The sequence below is a fragment of the Dama dama genome, chromosome 4 (genome assembly GCF_033118175.1).
Source record: "Dama dama isolate Ldn47 chromosome 4, ASM3311817v1, whole genome shotgun sequence".
Lineage (NCBI taxonomy): Eukaryota > Metazoa > Chordata > Mammalia > Artiodactyla > Cervidae > Dama > Dama dama.
In genome coordinates this window covers 54,430,105-54,453,780 of record NC_083684.1, presented here as the reverse complement: position 1 = coordinate 54,453,780, position 23,676 = coordinate 54,430,105, and the positions used below count along the sequence as shown (strand labels likewise).

General features: G+C 48.9%; 3 protein-coding genes across 3 annotated transcripts in view; 1 reads left to right on the top strand and 2 right to left on the bottom strand.

The window, feature by feature from the left end:
• SPTBN4 (spectrin beta, non-erythrocytic 4) overlaps positions 1–4,357 on the bottom strand; it is a 78,276-nt gene extending 73,919 nt beyond the window's left edge. The window contains exons 1-2 of the mRNA XM_061139323.1: positions 4,269–4,357; positions 1,613–1,799 (exon numbers count right to left, since the gene is read on the bottom strand). Of these exons, the coding sequence (XP_060995306.1) occupies positions 1,613–1,784 (172 nt within the window). The 5' untranslated portion in view covers positions 1,785–1,799; positions 4,269–4,357. The remainder of the gene's footprint in view (positions 1–1,612; positions 1,800–4,268) is intronic.
• Positions 1–23,676, bottom strand: part of ZNF780A (zinc finger protein 780A) — a 428,674-nt gene that overhangs the window by 133,423 nt on the left and 271,575 nt on the right. The window lies entirely within an intron of this gene.
• Positions 5,776–21,836, top strand: BLVRB (biliverdin reductase B). The gene is made up of 5 exons (XM_061139321.1): positions 5,776–5,953; positions 15,647–15,811; positions 15,948–16,037; positions 17,299–17,427; positions 21,570–21,836. Exons 1-5 carry the CDS (start codon positions 5,875–5,877, stop codon positions 21,725–21,727), a joined length of 621 nt encoding a protein of 206 aa, XP_060995304.1. The 5' UTR covers positions 5,776–5,874; the 3' UTR covers positions 21,728–21,836.

Below are 23,676 nucleotides of genomic sequence, written 5' to 3'. Positions count from 1 at the left end.
CTCTGCACTTCCAATACAGGGGGCGTGGGTTCGATCCCTGGTCGGAGACTTAAGATCCTACATGCTGTGCGGTACAACCAAAAAAATGAAAAAATAAAGTACAGTTTTAAGTTTTCATGAGTATATGTTTATATCCTTCTAGGTGTCGAAACCAGAGGAAGCCAGCAATCCACGGGTTGAATCTGGTTCAGACTTTGTGCACTTCCTTACAGTTTCTTTTTTTAATTGGGAAATGACAGATAAACATCAGAGCTAGCAGCTCTGGGCCCACATTTCCTAGGGTTCAGAGCTGGTGACCAGTTGACCAGAGCACCCAGTTGACCACAGCCCCCAGGCCACTCATTTGTGTATGTCACCTGCTTCCCCAGAGGCCCATGAGTTTAACGAGATGCTTAACATCTTATAAAGTTCCAAGAATCTCATTATTCAAGATCCCACGATTGTCAAACGCTGAGTTACTAGCATTCTGAGATTCTGAGGGAACTGATACTGACTGGGATTTTAAGATTTCATGACTCTGACAATATATATTTTATGTGTATAACATGCCACACTTCTGAGATATTAACATTCCAAAGGTCAACATGCTAAGGGTCTAATGTTTTAAAGGCTTACAATTATGGAATTGTGTGTCTGAGAAGGGTCTTTGCTCATAAAACTTTAGTATTGAGGGTTAAACACTTCTGAGGTTCTAAAACTCCATGAATACAAAGTCCAAAGGTTCAAGAACTTAAAGTTCCAAAGGTCTAAGGTCCTAAGATTCTATACAGTTCTCTGGTTTTTGCTTATATTGTCCTAAAACATCAAAGCAGTGTGACCAACCATTCTAGTTGTCCCAAGACTGAGGGTTTCAGTGCAAAAAAACATGAAGGTGTGGTCATTCTTTCTCAAAGTGCTCAGTATCCATGTTTCTAATCTGAAATCCTAAAGCTTTAGGATTATAAAGCCCTAAGGACCTATGTGTATTAGAGTCTAGATTTCTGAGGCTTTAAGATTCTAAGACCCAACAATTAAAATGTCTAAGATCAGTGATTACAAAGTTCTGTTTACAAGAGTCGCCATTTCCAAAGGTCTTGGATTCAAAGAATCTCTGAGTATGACATTCCATGGTCCTAAGATGCTAGATGTCAGCATTTTGGGATTCTAAGGAAGCACACTTAGAAAGTCCCAAGTTTCTGGGATTGTACATTTCTAAGGTTCTATGAGAGGTTTCCCAGGTGGCTCACTGTTAAGAATCTGCCTGCCAATGCAAGAGACATGAGTTCGATCCCTGGGTCAGGAAGATCCCCTGGAGAAGGAAATGGCAACCCACTCTAGTATTTTTGCCTGAAGAATCCCATGGACAGAGGAGCCTGGTGGGCTAATAGTCCATGGGGTCACAAAGGAGTTGGACGTGCTTAGCAACTAAACAACAATACTGGACATCACAGATAGAGAACAATTTTCCATTATCGTGGAAAGTTCTACTGGAGAGTGCTGGTCTAAAGACTCCAGTTCCAAGTGTCTGTAACCCTCTTCCCATCCTCCAGGTCATCAAGGTATACAGACACCACCCCAGCAGTGCCTTCCCTTCCTTCTCTCCCACCCCCAACCCCAGCCCTCTTCCAGGTACCTGCCAAGGCCTTGATCCGGGAGCACTCAAAGAGTGAGGCTGCTGCAGTGGAGGCGGCTGGTTGCTCCCGCTCCCAGCCCCGATCGGGACTGTCCCAGCGGGCTGCAGGGTTGTTGTTATTGGGGGCTGGCAGCCCCTCCATGTTGTCCACTTCCCCTGGTACCTGTGCCATTGGGGGAGATGAGGCCTGGGGATGAGGAGAGGCAGGTTAGGGACAGGGGCTGAGTTCAGAAGTCCCACTTCTTTTTAAAAAATTCATTTATTTGGCTGTGCCAGGTCTTAGATGCAGCACGCAGGATCTTCAATCTTCATTGTGGCAAGCAGGATATTAACTTGTGGCACATGGGCTCTGTTTCCCTGACCAGGGATCGAACCCAGGCCCCCTGCATCGGGAGCATGGAGTCTTAGCCACTGGACCACCAGTAAAGTCTAGAGATCCCACCTCTAACAGGGACTGACTGTGAGTTCTGTCCCTTCTCTCACTTTCAGTTTCTCTGTCTTTAGAAGCGAGGGACATGCTAATAATGACAATAATTTTCACCCTAACCACATCACAGGGATGTGGTCAAATACCCACCTTAACACCTAGCAGAGGGTAAGGGCTCAGCAAATTGTCACTGTTAGGACTCCATGGTGGTCCAGTGGTTAAGACTCAGCACTTCCACTGCAGGGGTCATAGGTTCAATTTCTAGTTGGGGAACAAGAGATTGAACCTATAAGATCCTGCATGCCACATGGCCTCCCTCCTAAAAAACTGTCACTGTTATTGTTAGAATTATAGCATTGTTATCAATAGAACTCTATAAGGCAGTAACAACAATAATTAATATTTATTGGGCACTTACACTGTGCTCAGTACTTTATATGCATTATATCTTATTTAATTCCCACAAATTTAACACTCTAAAGAAAGGTATTAGTAGGCCTGTTTTACAGAGGAGGAAGCTGAGGCACAGAGGAGTTAATTCACTTGCCCAAAGTCACACAGCTAGTGAGTAACCAGGATTGAAACTTAGTCACTGTGATTGAATAACTGCATTAACGGTCTCAATTCTTCATCCGTATAGCCACGTCCTCTGCCACATAGCTCCTCAGTGTTCTCCCACTCTGGGGACGGGAGGAATGAAAGAGTGGGGTTGAGTGGGGGGAAGCCCTACCCCCTGACTCTGGGCTTGGCCACACGACTTGCTGTGACCAACAGAATTAGGTAGAAGCGCTAGTGAGTTCTGAGCCCAGGACTCAGGGGATCTTGCATGTTTTTGCTTGTGTTTGACTGTGGCCATGAGAAAAACATTGCTGGGCTAGTCCAAGTCCAAGGCCCTCATCACAGCCAAGGCCAGCCTCAGCAACCAACAGTCAACATCCCCCTACCCATCCTAACTGGGAAATAAGCTCAGATGAGCCCAAGTCACTGACCTCAGATTAACTTAAGGCTAAATAAATGCCTAGTGTTTTAAGACACTGAGTGTGGAGGTGGTTTCTTATGTAGCATTTTTGTGGCACTAGCTGACTGACATATTGTCTGACTCTAGAGTGATGTTCTAGAACACTGCCAGATTGTAAATATGAAATCTAAGGGTGTGGGAGATGTTAGATACATCTCCTCCATTCTCTAGAACCCCAGGCCTGGTTCTAAGACTAAGAAAAGAGGGAGCTGCGAGGAGCTCAATGTCCCCATTCTCAAAGTATTCAGACAGTAGCCCACAAATCAGATTTTAGGAAGGCAGGGTCTAGGTCTTGGTCAATGTAGTAGAGACTGTCCCTTTCCATAGACACTCAAAAATCCATGATTATCTTTCCCTTCTTCCATGGAAAGCTTTAAGTGGGCACCTGTGTGACCTTGGCCAAGTCACCTTTTCTAGGGCTCAGTTTGTTCATCTGTAAAATGGTAACAATAATAATAGTACCCATTTCCCAGGGGTGTTTGAAGATGAGAGAATTAATGATGTGGGGAACATGGTATCTGGTACACCGTAAGCCCTCAATACACGGGCCTTGCTATTACTATTCACCCTCCAGTCACGTATCTTAGAAAATCAAAGTGCCTGTGCTGAAGTCAGACAAAAATGAGTTCAAGTCCTGCTTTATTCTTGCTCTATCTTTAAACCCGATTATCTTTAACTTGGCTTCTCCATGCCTCAGTGTTCCTCCCTGTTAAACGATGAACACAACTGTTTCCTCAATGGAGGATACTTGGAGATGGAAAGGCACTTAGCTCTTGGTGAGCTCTCGGTCAGGCTGGAGGTGGAACAGCCCTGTCTATTACGTGATTCACCGGGAAGGGAGAAGGCGGTGGGGGAGGTGAAAAGGGGTGTCCTGAGGGCCCCAGGAAAGGTTGGTCGGGCGAGGCTGGGGATACGAGCTGAGAGCCGATGCTTTAACCCTTCCAAGGCCGCGCCTCTCTCTCCCTACAGTCTAGTCACCGTTCCCAAGGAAGGGGGCCTGGGAAGGACAAGGCTTGGGTGGAAGACTCACGTATGGCGCCGAGGTTGGACTGGGGTGAGGGACTGGGGACTCATTCTGCCCTGGACCCTCTGCCTCCCACAGCCGGGGAGACCCTCGGGGCTCAGGCCATGCCCACGGGGCGCGGGGGAGGGATGCTCAGGCAGGTGGGAAGATGCTGGAGGGAGGGGCTATCCGCCCCCACGCCGCTCACCTGGGCCCGCGGCCGCCGGTGCCGCTGTCCCCGCTGCTCGCCGTGGCCGACCGCCCTCCCTGTCGGTGTCCTCGGCCCGGCCCGGCCCAGCCGGCTCGGCTCGGCCCCACCGGCCCCGCCGATCGGCCAGATCCGCATGCGCCGCTGCCGCCGGCGCGCCTCCTCCCGCTCGCGCGGCCGCCGCGCTCGGCGCGCCCCCGGGACCCTCTCCCGCCTGCGGGTCCCCGGCCAACCCCGGCCGCCTGCAGCGCCTGCCCACGCGCGGCCACACACCCGGCCAAAGCGTGCGATACACAGCTGCAGGGGCCGGACGCAGCGTCACACACAGTGCACACTCCCACGGGGTCACACACTCCCGCACTGCCACACACACACACGCGGGGTCGCATACAGCGTCACAAGGACTATCCACATACACACGCTCACACTGTCGCCCCCTCATACGGGGTCACGCAGGGTCAGATATTCAAAGTGTGTCCCGCAGTCACAAGCTTGCACGAGGTCCCCCGCTGAAACGGTGCCCGACAGCGTCACACACCGTAAAACACTCAAATTGTGTCACCACCATTCACGTGGAGTCATATACGAGCACACATGTGCCACACACCGTTGCACGCTTCCGTGGGATCACAGAGTGTCATCGACTCACATATCACACACGGCTTCACCATCACACAGCTCACACACTTTTACACACTCAAACCTGTTACACACTCACATGGGAGTCACACATCCTGCACTGTCACACACACGTTACACAGTCACAAATAACATCACAACAGTAACACCCACAGCCACACTCAAATGATGTCACAGAGTCACACACGAAGAGTCACACACTCCCGTATATCACAACTCACACATGTCCCACACTCACACCGTATCCCCCAGCGTCATGGATGCATGCAGTATCACAAACGGTCCACTATCCACCGGTGTCACAAGGTCAAAGAGGAAGAGCATCAGTGCCTTCCACACGTGGTGTCACACATAGTCTCACACCGTAATACGGTGTTTTACACAGAGGGCGCAAGTGTCTTCCACGATCATGCTCTCCCTTGGGGTTATTCGCAGTCACACGGGGACAACACGGGCACATAGACACGCAGCTAGTGTCACCCTCACGCACCCACATTGTCCTGCCTCACTTTCTCCCCCTGTCGCCTCGGGAAGGCCGTGGGGAGTTATGTGAGCCCCAGATCAGACTCACGGCCGTGAGAAAGGAGGCGTGAACGAGCAGAGAACTGTGGGCGAGGCCCGCGCTCGCCCCGCCCCACCCCGGGAGGCTAGAGAGCGGAGGAGGTGCTCTGCGTCCACCTTCGCGGACCGCCAGATACGCCTTCCGGGCTAAGTGGCGGGCGGAGGGGGCGGTGCTGGGCCTCAGGAGAGCGGTCTCCAGCTCCGCCCTCTCTGTCCTCAGCTGGAGGCGTGGCCTTTGGCCCCTCCCCTCGGCCGCGCTGTGGGGCAGGAGGCGGGCTGAGGGTTGGTCCTCTAGGCGGCCCCGCCCCGTCCCTCCCTCTAGGAAAGGACGCGAGGGGAACCAGCAGCCAGTCGGTTCCCGCGTGTCCTGCGACTCCGCGGCCTCGCGCCCCCACGATCCCGCAGCATGGTCGTCAAGAAGATTGCCCTTTTCGGCGCCACCGGCAACACCGGGCTCACCACGCTGGCGCAGGCGGTGCAAGCAGGCATGAGCTGGGACGGGCAGGGAATGTCGCGGGGTGCACAGCTGGAACTTTAGGCATCGTGGGATTGGGCCTAGGGAAGTTGGAGCCATCGTGCCTTGGTGTGCGAGGACCTAGAGCTGGTGGCCACGGGGGCAGAAATGGGGGACGCTATGACGTCCAGTTTTATCTTGAGTCCCAAGGGAAACGAAATGGCCCTGGGAGGCTGGGGGACTGTTTTACAGTGACAGATTTACATCCATTGCTCTTATGAAAGGCAGTTGGTGTGCTGGTGGTAGTGGTGGTGGTGATGGTGGTGGGTGGTTGCACACCCAGCAAGGGCGTCGCTAAGCCAGGCATGAGGCATCTTCCCTGCACTGCCCTCTCGCCATATGTGTTGAATCCTCATAGCACTCATGTGAGGTGGGAACTACTATCACCTCACCTGACAAATGAGAGAAACCGAGTCTCCCTGAGTGACTTGCCCAGTGTCACATACTGGAAAGGGACAGTGCTGGAATTTGTTACCTGACACTTGCTCTTAACCGCTGAGAGCCCTCCAGCACTTGGTTTGAGCACCAAGGATTTCAAAATTGAAAAACTGAGGAGTGGGTTGCTACGAGTACCTAATGGAAAGAAGATCATGGAGACAAGGGTGAAGACTTGGGGAAACAGGCCCCAGGAAAGTCAATGAGGGCTGAAAATTCAGAGTTGCCCCACAGGAAAGGGGATAAGTATCATGCAGCAGGACCCAGCCCCCACCATCCCAACTTCACCAACCCCCAGCAGAGTCTGGCCTGTCCAGATATACAGCCCCACCCTTGCTGGCCTGAGTGACTCTGAAGATATTGACTATCTGGGTACCCCCAAAGGGTGGAGGCCGCCAGGATCCCACTCTCAGCTGCCTCCTAGCCCAACTTTCCCTGGGAGGGATTGTGACTCAAAAGTTCCCCATTAGCCCCACTTCTCTCCACCTCCTCAAGGAAGACCTAGTGAGGATGTTGACTTGTGGGAACAGGAGAAACAAATTTGCTGATAAACATTTCTCAGGGAGGAAGTAAGAGGGAGAATTTGAGAGATGCTGAGTCACTGTGAGTTTTGGATTCCCAGATTACTACTACCTTTCTCTTAATCTTGGATTCTGTAAAATTTCACTTAGCCTCCCTGCTGGTTACAGCTGGGACTGCACCAGGAAGTATGGGCTGTACCTGACGACTAGGGGAGCCCTTGCCTTCTTACAGTGGCTCTGAGAGGTCTCTTCAGAGCCACAGTGAGCCTGAGCCTCCCTGTCCCCATCGGAAAAAGGAAGGGCTTGAATGAACTAGGCTTTTACTGACCTCAGTGGTTCTGTAGGACTGAGTCCTGAAGGCACAGACTCTGGTGCCCATGTGGTGTGCGGTGCTTAGTCGCTCAGTAGTGTCTGACGCTTTGCGACCCCATGGACTGTAGTCCGCCAGGGTCCTCTGACCATAGGATTTCCCAGATGAGAATACTGGAGTGGGTTGCTATTTCCTTCTCCAGGGATCTTCGCTACCCAGGGATTGAACCCGCATCTCCTGCATTAGCAGGCAGATTCTTTATCCCTGAGCCACCTGGGAAGCCCGTCCAGCATACAGCTGGTGCTCAGTAGACACTCCTTGGCTGAGTGAATATAGATTATAGCTGTGTGATCCTGGCCCAGTTACCTAAACTCACCTTACTTTCCCCAGCCTCCAAATGCGCATATGATACAACCTACTTTGTGAGGTTTTTGGAATCTGAGGGCTGTTTTCAAACTGCGGATCATAGAGGGTTCTGAAATATATTTAATGGGTAATAACAGTGTCGGAATGGATCACATGTTAAATACTGGTTTTATGAAACTGTTGTCTCAGTTATACATGTATAAGTTTGTGTATACGGGGTTAGTGAAATCTACTTTGAATGGAGGGCTGAGATCAAAAAAGCTTAAAAGGGGCATGATTTCTGCAACTTACTCTCACATAGTTAGGAAAAAACTTTATACATATAATTATACATGTTACATGTATGTGTTGTGTATACATGCAGAGAGAAAGATAAAGCAAATATGAGAATCTATATCTTGCAACTTTCCTATAGGTCTGAATTTATTTCAAAATAAAATTTAATGGAAAAAGATAAAGAGATTTGTTTTAAACAAAAAAGGAAGAAAGAAAAAAATTTTTTTTAAGTTTGGAAATAACTTTACAAATGCTTGTGTTCTTTGTAAAGGGCAAAATCTGTGAATTCTAAAACTACAGTTTGACATAGTAGCCATTAGCCACTTGTGGCTATTTAAATTTAAATGTGAGTTGTGTTAAAAAAAAATTTTGTTTTAAGTCACTCATCAGTGGAAGGAGCTTAGCACAGCCCTTGGCACATACAAAGCTTTTTTTTTTTTTGGCTGGGCCCTGCAGCTTGTGGGATCTTAGTTCCCCAACCAGAGGTTGAATCTGTGCCTTCACCAGTGAGAACATGCAGTCTGAACCACTGGACCGCCAGGGAATTCTCTAGGAGGCTCTCAGTAAATGTCTCTAATCACCAGTAAGGCTTCCCAGGTGGCTCTAGTGATAAAGAACCCACTTGCAACGCAGGAAACATAAGAGACACCCGGTCGATCCCTGGGTTGGGAAGATCCACTGGAGGGAGGGCATGGCAACCCACTTCAGTATTGTTGCCTAGAGAATCCATGGACAGGGGAGCCTGGCAGAGTACCATCCATAGAGTCACAGAGAGTCGGATACGACTGAAGCGACTTGGCACTAGCACAATTACCAATAATGTCCCACTGATGGGCACTCTCGTGCTGAGCCTGTGTCAGAGCTCTCATGTTGGTGAGAACGTTTCTCCTCCAAAATGCCCACAATTTACTAGGATCCGTTTTACTAATACGGTGGTAGTTAACCAGTGACTCCATTGACACCCTGAAAGCCCCCGTTGCTCCCCAATGTGTCTGAGACCAGCATTCCATATGAAAGGAATGGGCATGCTAGAGACTATCATCTTCATTTTAGTTTTTTTTAGTTTAGTTTTTTTTTTTTTTTTTTTTTTAGTTTTTTAATATTAGTTTTTTAAAAAATTATTTATTTATTTTTGACTGCACTGGGTCTTCATGGCTGCTTTCTCTAATTGCGGCCAGCAGGGGCTACTCTCTAGTTTCAGGGCATGCGCTTCTCATTGCGGTGGCTTATCTTGTTGTGGAGCACAGGCTCTAGGGCGCTCCGGCTTCAGTAGCTACGACACTTGGGCTCAGTTGTTGGGGTTCCCGGGTTCTAGAGCGCAAGCTCAACAGTTGTGGCTTGAGGCCTTAGCTGCTCTGAGGCATGTGGGGGTCTTCCCAGACCAGGGATCGAACCCGTGTCTCCTGCATTAGCAGTCGGATTCTTTACCACTGAGCCACCAGGAGAGTCCTGATCTTCACTTTAGAGAAGAGACTGGGGACCAATCAGGAAAGGTGTTTTCTGAGGTTCCTCCGCCGGTAAGAGGTAGAGAGAGGAATGCCCTGGGAGTCCAGTGGTTAAAAGTCCAAGCTTCTACTGCAAGTGGCTTGAGGTTCCCCCTGGTCAGGGAACTAAAATCCTGTAGGCCATGCGGTGCAGTCAAAAAAAAAAAAAGGAGAGGTGGAGCTGGAGTCCGAACTCAGGTCCCTGGGGCAGTATAGCCTGTGCTTTTGTGTTGATTTAATAGTCAGGGGAGGGACTTCCCTGATGATCCACTGGTTAAGGCTCCACGCTTCCACTGCCAAGGGCACAAGTTCAATTCCTGGTTGGGGAACTAACATCCCACATGTTACCTGGCAGGGCCATTAAAAAATAATAATAAAATCCAGGAGATGGTGTTGAGTATGTCACAGCCCCTGCACCCACAGGGCGGTTGGTTGGTCAGCATAAATAGGGCCATGACAGAGGAAGCATAGTTGGCTGGAGAAAGAGGGTAAGGGTGCTTCAGGCAGAGGAGCATGTGCGAAGGCCGGGAGGCAGGAGACAGCATGGTGCATTTGAGGAACTGAAAGACATGCAGTGAGTGAAGAGGGCTTTGGCTCCCGTACAGTCTGGAGAGGAGAGGTCACATGGAGGGGGCCTGTAGAGGGGAGGCTTGAAGGCTATCATAAGGAACATGACTATCTTAAGGCACTGGGGTGGGGGGTGGATAAGGAGAGATCTGAGCCAAGGGCACTTTGTTTTTGGTGTTATTTTTTTTTAATTAATTAATTTATTTATGTTGGCTGCACCGGGACTTAATTGCAACAGGCAGGATCTTGTGGTACAGCGTGTGGGATCTAATTCCCTGAACAGGGATCAAACCTGGGCCCCTTGCCCTGGGAGTATGGAGTCTTAGCTACTGGACCCCCAGGGCAGTTGTAGGGCACTTTGATATAACTGTGGAAAGCTCTATCTGGCTACCATGTGCAGTGTGGGTTGGAGGGGTTGAGACATGCCAGGAGCCCAGGCAGGACTAGACCAGGCCAGGAAATACAATTGTGAGATGATGGAAAGGCCTGGTCACAGCCAACACTCATAGAGCCCTCTTTTCTGTGCCAGACACTCCTCTAAGCTTTTCATTTATTTTCATTTTGCATCTTTTCAATAGCTACTTTAAGTTATCATTCATATACAATACCATTCACCCATTTAAAGAATGTAATTCAATGGGTTTTAGCATATTCACAGACTCATGCAAACATCATCACAATCAATTTAGAACATTTCATCACTACAAAAAGAAACCCCTAGAAGTCACTCCCCATTTTCCTGCTCAACCACTTCCCCAGCCCTAGGCAATCATTCATCTACTTTTTGTTTATATGGATTTGCCTGTTCCAGACCTTTCTTATAAATGGAAACATACATCATGTGACTCTTTATGACTGGCTTCTTTCACTTAGCAAAAACAATTTTTTCAAAGTTCATCTATATTGTAGCATATGTGTCATTTCTTTTTATTGTTGAACACCATTGCATTGGGCTTCTCTGGTAGTTTAGATGGTAAAGAATCGGCCTGCAATGCAGGAGACCCCAGTTCGATTCCTGGGTTGGGAAGATCTCCTGGAGAAGGGATAGGCCACCCCCACCAGTATTCATGGGCTTCCCTGGTGGCTCAGACGGTAAAGAATTTGCCTGCAATGCGGGAGATCTGGGCTCAATTCCTGGGAAGATCCTCTGGAGGAGGGCATGCATGGAAACCCACTCCAGTTTTCTTGCCTGGAGAATCCCCATGGACAAAAGATCCTGGTGGGCCATGGGGTTGCAGAGAGTCGGACACGACTGAGCGACTAAGCACAGAACACCACCATTACATTATTTGCCTACACCACTTTTCTTTCTTTCTTTTTTACTTTTTGGCTGTGTCGTGTGGCATATGGGATCCTAGTTCCCTGACCAGGGATCAAACCTGCACCCTCTGCACTGAAAGTGTGAAGTCTTAACCACTGGACTGCCAAGAAGTCCCTATACCACTTTAAAAAAAAATTTTTTTTTTTAATTTCTTTGGCTGTGCTGGGTCTTAGCTGAGGCATGTGGGATCTAATTCCCTGACTAGAATCAAACCCAGGCCCCTTGCACTGGGATCACAGAGTCTTAGCCGCTGGACCACCAGAGAAGTTCCTCCCTATACCACTTTTATTTATCCATTCCATTGATGGGAACTTGGGTTGTTTCCACTTTGGGGCTATGATGAGTGATGGCTCTATAAACATTCATGTACAGGTTTTGTGTGAACATATGTTTTCATTTCTCTTGGCGTATACCTAGGAGTCGAATTGCTGGGTCGTTGGGGTGACAATGGCTTCCCAGGTGGTGTGGTAGTAAAGAATCCGTCTGCCAGCGCATGAGACACGCAGGGGGTGTGGGTTCCGTCCCTGGGTTGGGAAGATCCCTTGGGAAAGGGAATGGCAACCCACTTCACTATTCTTACTTGGAAAATCCCATGGACAGAGGAGCCTGGTGGGCTACAGTCCATGGGGTCACAAAGAGTCAGACACAACTGATCACAGGGGTAACAATATGTTTAACCTGAGGAACTGCCAGATTGTCTTCCAAAGCAACTGCATCATTCAACATCATCAGCGGTGTATGAAGGTTCCAATTTCCCTACAGGCACGCTGACGGTCATTGTGTCTTTTTGATTATAGTCCTCCTGGTGGGTATGAAATAGTATCTCACTATGGTTTTGATTTGTATTTCTCTGGTGGTTAATGATATTGTGTATCTTTTCATATGTTTATTGGCCATTTGTCTATCTTCTTTGGAGAAATGTCTATTCAGATCTTTTGCTCAGTTTTTAATATTCATCTTTTACTATCAAGTTGTAAGAGTTCTTTATGTATTCTAAATACAAGTCTCTCATCAGATATATGATTTGCAAAAGTTTTCTCCCATTCTGTGGGTTGTCTTTTCACTTTCTTGATAGTGTCCTTGGAAGCTTTTTTTTTTTCATTTCATTTTTCATTTTTTCACCAGTTTTTATTTTTCATTTTGATGATGTCCAGTGAATCTGTTTTCCCTTTTGTCACTTGTGGTTTTGGTGTCACTGCTAGGAAACCACTGCCTAATCAAATGGCACAGAGATTTATGCTTATGTTTCCTTCTAGGAAAAGGAAAAGGAAAAGGAAATGGCAACCCACTCCAGTACTCTTGCCTAGAAAATTCCATGGATGGAGTTCCATGGACTGATGGGCTACAGTCCATGGGGTCGCAAAGAGTCCAACATGACTGAGCAATTTCACTTTCCTTCTAGGATTTTTATAGTTTTCAGTTCAGTTCAGTCACTCAGTCGTGTCCGACTCTTCGCGACCCCATGGACTGTAGTTTTAGCTCCTACCTTTAGATCTTTGATAATTTTGAGCTAATTTTCATATATGATGTGAGGTAGGGATCCAACTTTATTCTTTTACACATGGATATCCAGTTGTCCCTGCACCACTTGTGGAAAAGACTCTTCATTTCCCATTGAATTAATTGTCTTGGCACCCTTGTCAAAAATCAACCAACCACTTTAAATTTTAGGAATACTATTTAAATCTACATCAACCCTATAAGGCAGAGACTATTATTGGTGTCATTTTACAAATGAAGGCTCTAAGGCCAGACAGATTAAGTGGCCTGCCCAGTGTCATGCAGCTAGCTAGTGGTAGGGACAGATAGAATTCAAAATCTGGGTTGCTTTGACAATTAGATAAGCTGATAAATATAAAGTACTTGGCACCTGGCATATAGTGAGTGCTCTATAAATATTATGTATCTTTATTTTTAAATTTTATTTATTTCTGACTGTACTGGATCTTCGTTGCTCCAACGACTTCTTTTTCCCCTCTCGTTGTGGCATGAGGGTGCTACTCTCTAGTTGCTGTGAGTGGGCTTCTCATGGAGGCGGTTTCTCTTGTTGTAGAGCATGGGCTCCAGAGCGCGCAGGCTTCAGTCATTGCGGCGCTGGGGCTCAGCAGTTGTGGCTACCTGACTCTAGAGCACAGGCTCAATAGTTGTGGCACATGGACTTGCTTGCTTCAGAGCATGTGGGATCTTCCCAGATCAGGGATCAAACCCATGTCTTCTGCATTGGCAGGCGGATTCTTTACCACTGAGCCACCAAGGGAAGCCACTAAGTATCACTATTATCATCGTTGCCCCAGAGTATACAGATTTTTAATTATTTGTTTTTTAAATATATGATGACAAGTATCAAGGAAACTGGGACAATTTTGTGGTTTTGCTTTTCCTTTATCATTTTCAGAACAATAGATTAATCCTCTGATAGCTACCAGTGATGACCAATGAACTTTCTTAGTTATCGTTATGAATTCACATATTTTTATATATTTGATGTGCTTCCATTCTTTGCCATCTGTATTCTTTGGGACAAATCAAATTGCCCCTGATTGGTCCTGAGAACCCCTTCAAGTGGCTTCTGTGTCCTCTTGACCTCACTTCACCATTCTTTAAACTTCACATAGCTGGTGGTACAGATGTTCCAGGCTCGTCTTGTCTTCTCCCTGCCCGGGCCCAGCAAGCAGCCATTTCTTCAAGGAGCTCTGGTTCATTTTTCACGAGAATGCTGTTTAGAGGCTGTGTTAATCAGCTCAGGCTGCTATAACAAAAATACCACAGACCAAGTGGCTTAATCAACACTCATTTCTCAGAGTTCCAGAGACTGGGAAGGTCAAGATCAAGGTACCAACTGGTTTGGTTTCTAGTGAGGGCCTGCTTCCTGTCTTGCAGATGGCTGCCTTCATGCTGTGTCCTCACACTGTAGAGACAGAGTACCTTGGTCTTCCTCTTCTTGCGTGCAAGCATGCTAAATTGCTTCAGTCATCTCTGACTCTGTGCGACCCCATGGACTGCAGCTTGCCAGGCTCCTCTGTCCATGGGATTCTCCAGGCGAGAATACTGGAGGGGGTTGCCATGCCCTCCTCCAGGAGATCTTCCTGACCCAGGGATGGAACCTGTCGCTCCTGCCTTGCAGGCAGATTCTTTACCACTGAGCCACCACGGAAGCCCCTTCCTCTTCTTAGGACACTAATCTCATTATGGGGACCCTACTCTCTGTCTACCTTCATGACCTCATCTAAACCTAATTACCTCCCAAAGGCTGCATCTCCAAATACCATTCCATTGGGAGTTAGGGTTTCAGCATATGACACAAGCATTCAGCCCATGACAGAGACTACAACTACTGTTTTTTTTTTTTTTCTTTTCAATATGCATAAACATTAATATATTTTGCCATTGTCTAAAACAAAGAAAGAAATATGTTGCTGGTAAACTTGATTTAAAAAAAAAACTTATTTATTTATTTGATTGTACCAGGTCTTAGTTGGGGCATGTGAACTCTTAGCTGCCTCACCTGGGATCTAATTCCTTGACCAGGAACTGAACCCAGGTGCCTGCAGTGGGAGCACAGAGTCTTAGCCAGTGGACCACTAGGCAAGTCCCTGTTGGTTATAAACTTTAAAAAGGAGTATTTGTGTGTGTGATGGTGGGGCCAAGGAACACGGAGTTATCCAAAATTCCTTTGGGAGGTGACATGCCAAAACAATATTCAAAATAAATGACCACTAAGACAGGACCCAGGGCTTCCCAGTTGGCACTAGTTGTAAAGAACTTACCTGGCAATGCAGGAGGTGTTAGAGATGCGGGTTCGATCCCTACGTCGGGAAGATCCCCTGGAGGAGGGCATGGCAACCCACTCCAGTATTATTGCCTGAAGAATCCCATGGACAGAGGAGCCTGGTGGGCTACAGTCCATGGGGTCACAAAGAGTCGGACACGACTTAACGACTTAGCACGCACATGTGCATGCGAGACAGGACCCAGCCCTTCAGAAGTGAGGCCTGGAGGACCAAACCCAATGATGAACATACTTGGAGGTGCCTCAGCTTCCTCCAGGACCATGGACGGGGGACACAGACCAGTGTGATGATGAGCATTAACCCTTTAGTTGTGGGGGGAGAAGGGAGTGGAGAAGTCAAGGAGATGAGAGGCAGAGAAAGGCATTAGAGCAGATTATTTATGAACTGGCAGGAGGTATCACCCTATTTTAACAATCAACTGTATGTATATCAACTGTGAGTATGCCAGCAAAAATGTTTGAAGATCGTGGTCTCAGAACAGGGGACCTGGGGGATGGATTTGGGGGTTCATGGCACCCTCCAGGACCAGCCCCTGGAGCCTAGGAGTGCCAGCCTGCAAGCCGACTGACCTGCCTCTCTGCCCTTCTTTGCAGGCTATGAGGTGACGGTGCTGGTGCGGGACCCCTCCAGGCTGCCCTCAGAGGGGCCCCAGCCGGCCCACGTGGTGGTGGGTGACGTCCGGGAGCCGGCCGACGTGGACAAGACTGTGGCTGGGCAAGATGCTGTCATCGTGCTGCTGGGCACCCGCAATGACCTCAGTACTGAGCCCCCGCTCTGCCCACGGCCCACCCCTGCACCTCGGCCCCCAGCGCCGCCCCCGCCCCCAGCCCCTCCCCTGCCACCCCTGCCACCGCCGCCGCCCACCAGTGACAGCCACTCTCTGTCTCCTCTAAGGTCCTACCACAATGATGTCCGAGGGTGCCCAGAACATCGTGGCGGCCATGAAGGCCCATGGCGTGGACAAGGTCGTGGCCTGCACCTCGGGTGGGTGGCAGGATGGTAGGGGTTGGGGCTGAGGAGTGGGAGCTGGGTACTGCACAGGCAGCCCCGGGGTTTCTACAAGGTGGCATTGGAGCTACTGCAAGTTGCTGTGCATTTATTGAGCACCAATTCTGCATCTGAACCTTGCTGAATGGTACCTGGGCCCTGCACTCATGGGTCTCATGAATAGAAGGGAAGTGGTAACAGCGTGATCATCAAACCGCGACAGGCCAGAGTAGTCAGGGCCAGGATGGGGGTCGGGGCACAGGCAGAGGGGTCAAGGCCAGGACCTGGGGGGAGCATGGGGAAAGGGATCAGAGCTGGGATGGGGGAAGCCTAGAGGACGCTGGGGGTTCAGAGGAGGTGTCTGACCCAGCCTAAGAAGGGGTCAGGGAGAGCATGGAAGAGGAAGTGACAGAGCCTTAGATACATGGGCCAGGTCTTTACTCTCAAAGAGCTCCCAATTTACGAAGAGATGCCCTTCCTGAATAATCTGAAAAGAAGGCTGCAGGGTGTGTAACAGGAGCAGTTAATGCTAGCAATGTTTGTTGAGCACTTACTCTGTGCTTGGCACCATCTGAGCACCTTACAGACGAATGCCACTTAATCCTCTCAGAATTCCTTTGATAGTGCTTCCATTCATGGCGGCACATTGTAGGTGCTCAGTGAATTGTAGCTGTTCTTACCGCCTCCCGTCTATAGTCAAGGGAGTGGAGGCCCAGAGAGGCCCATCGCCTTACCCAAGATTACACAGCCTGTAGCTGGCAGAGCTGGGGTGTGGAGCCAGGCTGTCTGTCTCCATCGCCCACACTCCTCACCTCTGTCCCTTCATACCTGTTGTCTCCCAGGGAAGGGAGACGGCAGGAGGAGGGAGTGAGGAGAGGAAGGGACTGTGAGGCAGGGGCGTGGCTGCAACAGAGCGAGTGAAGGGGAGAGTGTTGGGCGGTGAGGCCAGGGGGCTGATGCTATCAGATCAAGTGGGGCCCCGGGGCCCTGATGGGGCCTCTGCTCTCTCTCTGAGTGAGGTGGGGTCGGGGTAGGGTCCCAGATGTGCAGGGGTAGGGTCAGGAGAACAGGGAGGAGGCTCTGCCATGGTCTAGGCAGGAGGTAACAGCGGACAGGAGCAGGTAGGGTGAGAAGCCTGGAACAACTGAAGGGCAGTAATGAGTTCCTGCAGGGAGATGTTCTGGCAGGAGACCTGCGGGGTATGGGCCTGGCCAGGCTGTCCTCAAGTCTTGTCTGATCTTGCCCTGTGTCCCCCCAGCATTCCTACTGTGGGACCCTTCCAAGGTGCCCCCAAGACTGCAGGATGTGACTGATGACCATGTCCGGATGCACAAGGTACTCCAGCAGTCGGGCCTGAAGTACGTGGCCGTGATGCCACCACATATAGGTGAGTGGACAGAGAGCCAACTGCAGGGTCAGCACCAACCTGCCCCCTCCAGTCCTCTGGGGACATTCGCTGGGCCTTCCCTGTTGTTGTTCAGTCGCTCAGTTGTGACCTCATGTACTGCAGCACACCACGCTTCCCCGTCCTTCAAACTCATTTGCTCAAGCTCATGTGATGCTATCCAACCATCTCATCCTCATCCCTTCTTCTCCAGCCTTCAGTCTTTCCCAGCATCAGGGTCTTTTCCATGAGTCGGCTCTTCACATCAGGTGGCCAAAGTATTGGAGCTTCAGCTTCAGCCTCAGTCCTTCCAGTGAATATTCAGGGCTGATTTCCTTTAGGATTGACTGGTTTGATCTCCTTGCAGTCCAAGAGACTCTCAAGAGTCTTCTCCAGCACCAGAGTTCAAAAGCATCAATCAATTCTTTGGCGCTCAGCCTTCTTTAAGGTCCAACTCTCACATCTGTACATGACTACTGGTAAAACCATAGCTTTGACTCTACAGCTTTGTAGACAAACTGATGTCTCTGCTTTTTAATACGCTGTCTAGGTTTGTTGAAATTGCAATCTCTCAGGACTTCTTCCACTGTACTCTCTTTATTGGAAGGAAGTTATACTGAGGCTGCCCCACATTCAAGGGACGGGAAGTTATACTTCACATCGGTTCTTTCTTTTTAAAACCCATGTATTAATTTGGCTGTGCCGCACGTCTTGTGGGATCTTAGTTACTCTGAAAGTGAAAGAAATTGTTAATGCTCAGTCATGTCCGACTCTGCGACCCCATGGACTGTAGCCTGCCAGGCTCTCCTGTCCATGGAATTCTCCAGGCAGGAATGCTGGAGTGGGTTGCCATTCCCTTCTCCAGGGGGTCTTCCTGATCCAGGGATCGAAACCAGGTCTCCTGCATTGCAGGCAGATTTTTTACTGTTTGAGCCTCTACCAGATATCAAACCCCTGCCCTATGCAGTGGAAGTGCGAAGTGGTCACCGTGGACCACCAGGGAATTCCCTTGTTTTTTAATCTTATTTAGTGTGTGTCTCCCTCACTAGAATTGTGAAGTATGAAGCTTTGTTTGAAGGCACGGATTTTGTCTGGTTTTGATTACTGCTGTGCTCCTAGGGCCTAGAAAGGGCTTGGCACACACATTGTAAAACAATGTGCATGCTCAGTCGCTCAGTCCTGTCCTACTCTTGGCTCAGTCCTGTCCTACTCTTGGCTCAGACCCCATGGACTGTAGCCCGCCAGTCTCCCTGTCCATGAGATTCTCTAGTCGAGAAAACTGGAGTGGGTTGCCATGCTCTCCTCCAGGGGATCTTTCCAACCCAGGGGTTGAACCCACATCTCCTGGGTTTCTGGCATTGCAGGCAGATTCTTTTCCGCTGAGCCATTGGTTTGTAATAAGTGCTCAGTAAATATTTGTGAAATGAACTAATACCAGGGAAGATGCCTTGCCTCCAGGTGGTGCTGTGGAGGGAACCACACCCTCTTTACCCCTCCCTGGTCTGGAATTCACATTGAGAGACCCGAAGTCAGAGGGAGAGATTTGTTCACTTACAAATGTCTCTTGCACAGGAGGTGTGCACCTGGCCACCATTACAAGTACCAATGGGAATTCTCGGGGAGTCCAGTGGTTAGGACTCCAAGCTTTCACTGGCTTTGACTACCCAGGGCCCAGTTTGATCCCTGGTTGGGGAACAGAGATCCCACAAGCTGCGTGATGAGGCCAAAAAAATAAAGCAAGTATCACTGACATAGTCTCTGATCTCACAAAGCTTACATTTCTAGCGGGGGAGACAAAACAAAGATGTGAAAGAGCAAGTAAATAGTCGCTCAGTCATGTCCAAGTCTTTGGAACCCATGGACTGTAGCCCACCAGGCTTCTCTGTCCATGGAATTCTCCAGGCAAGAATACTGGAGTGGGTAGCCCTTCCCTTCTTCAGGGGATCTTCTCAACCCCAGGACTGAACCCAGGTCTCCTGCATTGCAAGCAGATTCTTTACCATCTGAGCCACCAGGGAAGCCCAAACGAAAGATAGATGGATGGTGCTATGCTGAATGAAGAAACATACGTTAATAGTTCAGTGAAGAGAGTAATGGGGTGCTGCTTAGAGCAGAGGCTTTCTAAGGACACGGCTGCGTGCCCTGAGGGAGGGAAGCAGGTGAGTGTCTGGGGGAAGGGAGGACATTCTGGGATGAGGGAACAGCAGTACCCAGGCCTGAGTCGGGAACTGTTATCTCCTTCCTCTGTGCCTGCCTGTGTGCCTTCTGCCTGGAGGAGGAGGTGGCTCGTATACCACCCTCCAGATGTTCAGGTAAGCTTCGATGCTGAGGTTCAGTTCAGGGACTCTGTTGGGATGAGAATCCTGAGCTGTGAATCAGCGGTGAGGCTGCATGGTGGAGAAGCCAAGGAGAGCTCCAGCCCCAGCGCTGTGTAGACTTCAGGCCTGTGACCTCTGAGCCTCAGTTTCCTCTTCTCGAAACAGGGCTCATATTACTTCTTGACCTCCCAGGTTTAAAGTGAATATTCAGAGAGATTAAGCCTAAAAATTATTTAACATGAAGTTGTGGGGTTTTTTTTTTTAGTTCTTTTTTTGTGTGAGTATGAAAACTTTGAAACCTCCAGAAAAGTTAAAGAAATTCAAGGTTTAAGAATTACCCATAAACCCTTCATCTGGGTTCACTTGTTAACATTTTGGCTTATTTCTTTTCCCCATCTATCTGTTTATCATTTATGCGTGCAGCTAATGTGTATGTGTGTTTGTGTGAATACATGTATAGGGGCTTCCCAGGTGGCGCCACTCATAAAGAATCCACCTGTCAATGCAGGCAGATGTAGAGACATGAGTTTGACCCCTGGGTTGGGAAGATTCCCCTGAAAGAGGGTATGGCAACCCACTCCAGCATTCTTGCCTGGAGAATCCCATGAGCAGAGGAGTCTGGGCTACAATCCATGGGGCTGCAAAGAATTGGACATGACTTAAACGACTTAGCACACAATGTACATGTGTGATTATGTGAATATATATGTAGTGTATATACATACATTTTTTAAAATGTGTGTGTCTACATTGGCACACTCTACTCCTAGAACCTCTTGGTAGGCATCTTCCAAGAAGAAGTATTTGGAAACAAACCCCAGTACAGTTATTGCACTAAGGGAATTGACATTCACTCTATCACATCATTTAGTATCCACTCCGTACTCAGACATACCCAATTGCCAAAAAATATCTCCCAACCTTCCCCTCCCCTCAAAATCAGGATCCAATCCAGGATCATGTGTTGTGTTTAGTTGGCATGTCACCTTCAATCTAGAACAATCCTCCATATCATTTTTTAAAATTATTTTTTAACATGAAACATAACAGGCAAGGTGTCTTTTCTTTTTACATATATATCCATTCTTTAAATTTATTTTTAATTGAAGGATAATTGCTTTAAAATATTGGTTTGATTTCTGCCATACATCAACATGAATTAGCCATAGGTGTGCATGTGTCCCCTCCCTCTTGAATCCATTCTTTTTAATATTATTTTCTATTATGGTTTATCCCAGGACATTGAATGTAGTTCCCTATGCTAAATAGTAGGATTTTGTTGTCCCAGATATCTTTTAAAATATTCCACATTCTGGATTTCTGTCATTACAGAAATTCCTGTCTTACGGGCTCAGATTAAATATTATTGGCAGGAATGCCACATCGGTGACAGTGTATGTTTCTTTCCTCTTTTTTTTTTTTTTCCAATTTATTTATTTGGTTGCTCTGGGTCTTCCTTTCTGTGACCTGGCTTTCTCTAGTTGCAGCAAGCTGGAAGTACTCTTCGGTGCTTGCGCTTCTCATTGCAGTGGCTTCTCTTGTTGTGGAGCATGGGCTCTAGGCTTTTGGGCTCTGTAGCTGTGACCACAGGCTTAGTAGCTCTGAGATATGTGGGATCTTCCCGGACCAGGGATTGAACCTGAGTCCCCTGCATTGACAAGCAGATTCTGAACCACCAGACAACCAGGGAAGCCCAGCTCTTATACCATCTTCTACCATCTGAGCTAGGTACTCTGTAGACACCCTGGGATGTCACTGGAGTGATCACAAGTTGGGGGAGAGGAAAGGTCATCTGCTTTACCTGGCCCCTCTGTCTTTACCTTGCAGGAGACCACCCATTGACTGGGGCCTACACAGTGACCCTGGATGGACGAGGGCCCTCGAGGGTCATCTCCAAACACGACCTGGGCCACTTCATGCTGCGCTGCCTCACCACTGATGAGTACGACGGGCACAGCACCTACCCCTCCCATGTGTATGAATAGGGCTCTGGCCCTGTCCGGGAGGACAGCATCCTGTGAAACAGAGAACAAAGAAAGGGGGCAATAAAACTAGAGCCAAGAGCTTCAGATTACACTAGAGGATCCACATCTATCTGAGTGTCTCAGTGTCTCTGTCTGCCTCTGTGAGACTTTTCCTGGGTATTCATTCATTCACTTCCTCTCTTGGTTCTGTGCCAGGGACCCAGGGGTGACTATGTGGACCTAGCAGTGACACTGCCCTCATAGATCTCACAGTCCAGGGGGGAAGACAGTCCTGCCCCTGCCAGTGACAACAGAGTGGCCAGAACTCTGATGGAGGAAGCACAGAGGGCTGAGGGACCCAGCTTGAGGTGCAGACAGGGTTCTGTGGAAGAGCAGATGTCCCATCTGAAACCTGATTTAGTGAGAATGAGCCGGGAGAAGGTTCTAAGACATTATGACATTCTAGGCAGAAGATACCACTTGAGCCAGGCGACTGGAGAGCACATGGTGCCTTTGAAGAACTCAAATCTATCCCCTACAGTTAATAACACTTTGCTTGGAGGAGAGGGCTTCCCTGGTGCCTCAAACGATAAAGAATCCACCTGGAATGCAGGAGACCCAGGTTCTATCACTGGGTTGGGAAGATCCCCTGGAGAAGGGAATGGCAACCCGCTCCAGTATTGCCTGGAGAATCCCATGGACAGAGGAGCCTGGTGAGCTACAGTCCATGGGCTTGCAAAGAGTTGGACACCACTGAGTAACAGACACTTTCACTTTCGCTTGGAGGAGAAGAGTGATCAGTCCCAAGAGAGCCTGTTCAAAGGACACGAAACTATTCAGAATCATCGTAAAAAGTCTAAACTTCAGTCTAAGGTGTTGTGCAAGGAGTGGAGCAGGGGAGACACAGGGAGGGGGCTCAGTCAGATTTGTATTTTATAAAGCTTCCCTTGGCAACTGTGTGAAGATGGATCAGAGGATGAAAGAGCAGAGGCTGGGAACCCTGGTGCCCAGAGGTAGAGAAGGGAGAGTGGGTGGGAGAGAGTCTTGAGTGGACAGTTCTCTGGTGAGGGGAAGGAGGCATCTAGGAAGAAGCCTGGGGTTATATCCTGGAGATGGGGTTCTAGTGTCACCCTGTGAAGGGAACCCTGGAGGGGCAAGTTTGAGAGGAGGAAGGTGAAGAATTGCACCCCCCCCCCTCCTTTCCTAAACATGTCCCTCTTTGGAATCTACTCTCCCCAACCTTTGTTCCCCAGAGACACCTCTCCCAGGCCTGAGCAAGACACCTCTCTCCCTACCTCCAGCCTCCTCCCACCTAACTCCCAAATCTCTCTCCCGTCCATACCCCACCCTCAATCCATTCCAATTCTGCACTTCTGCAAGCAGCTGGACAACTTGGTTAACAAATTCCAGCCAGTGAGAACTGGCCTGAGGAAACTTAAACCTTCCTTCCCAGGGGTGGCCTGGAGAAAACTGCCTTCTTCCCTTGGCGAGAACGTGTAAGGGTGGGACAAGGCTGGTTCAGGCTTTCCCGGCACTAGCACTGTTATGTTTCTGCCCTCTTATTTCTTTCAATCACATTGGGCATTTTACAAACTTTCACTGGGTACCTGCTTTGTGTCCAGCCTTGTGGGAGGTGATGCTGTGGCCCAAGCAGTGGGAGCCTGAGATAACCTTGGTATATGTCATCAGAGGGTCCACAGTCTAGATAGTGACAGCCCAGGGCCAAGATGCAGTGGCAGGGGCAGAAGAGTCAGAGCCGGGATGGGGAAAACACAGGACACCATGGGAGCCCAGAAAGGGCCCCAACCCATCCTGGAGCTTCAATGGGGGGCTTCGAGAGAAGAAATCCTTTGGAATGAGTTTCTAATGAGAATTTTGGGTTCTGGGGAATGAGGGTGTGTTTTCAGGATGGGGATGCAAGTTTAAAGATCCAGAGGCCTTTTTTTCCCCCCTTCCAATTCTGAGTACTT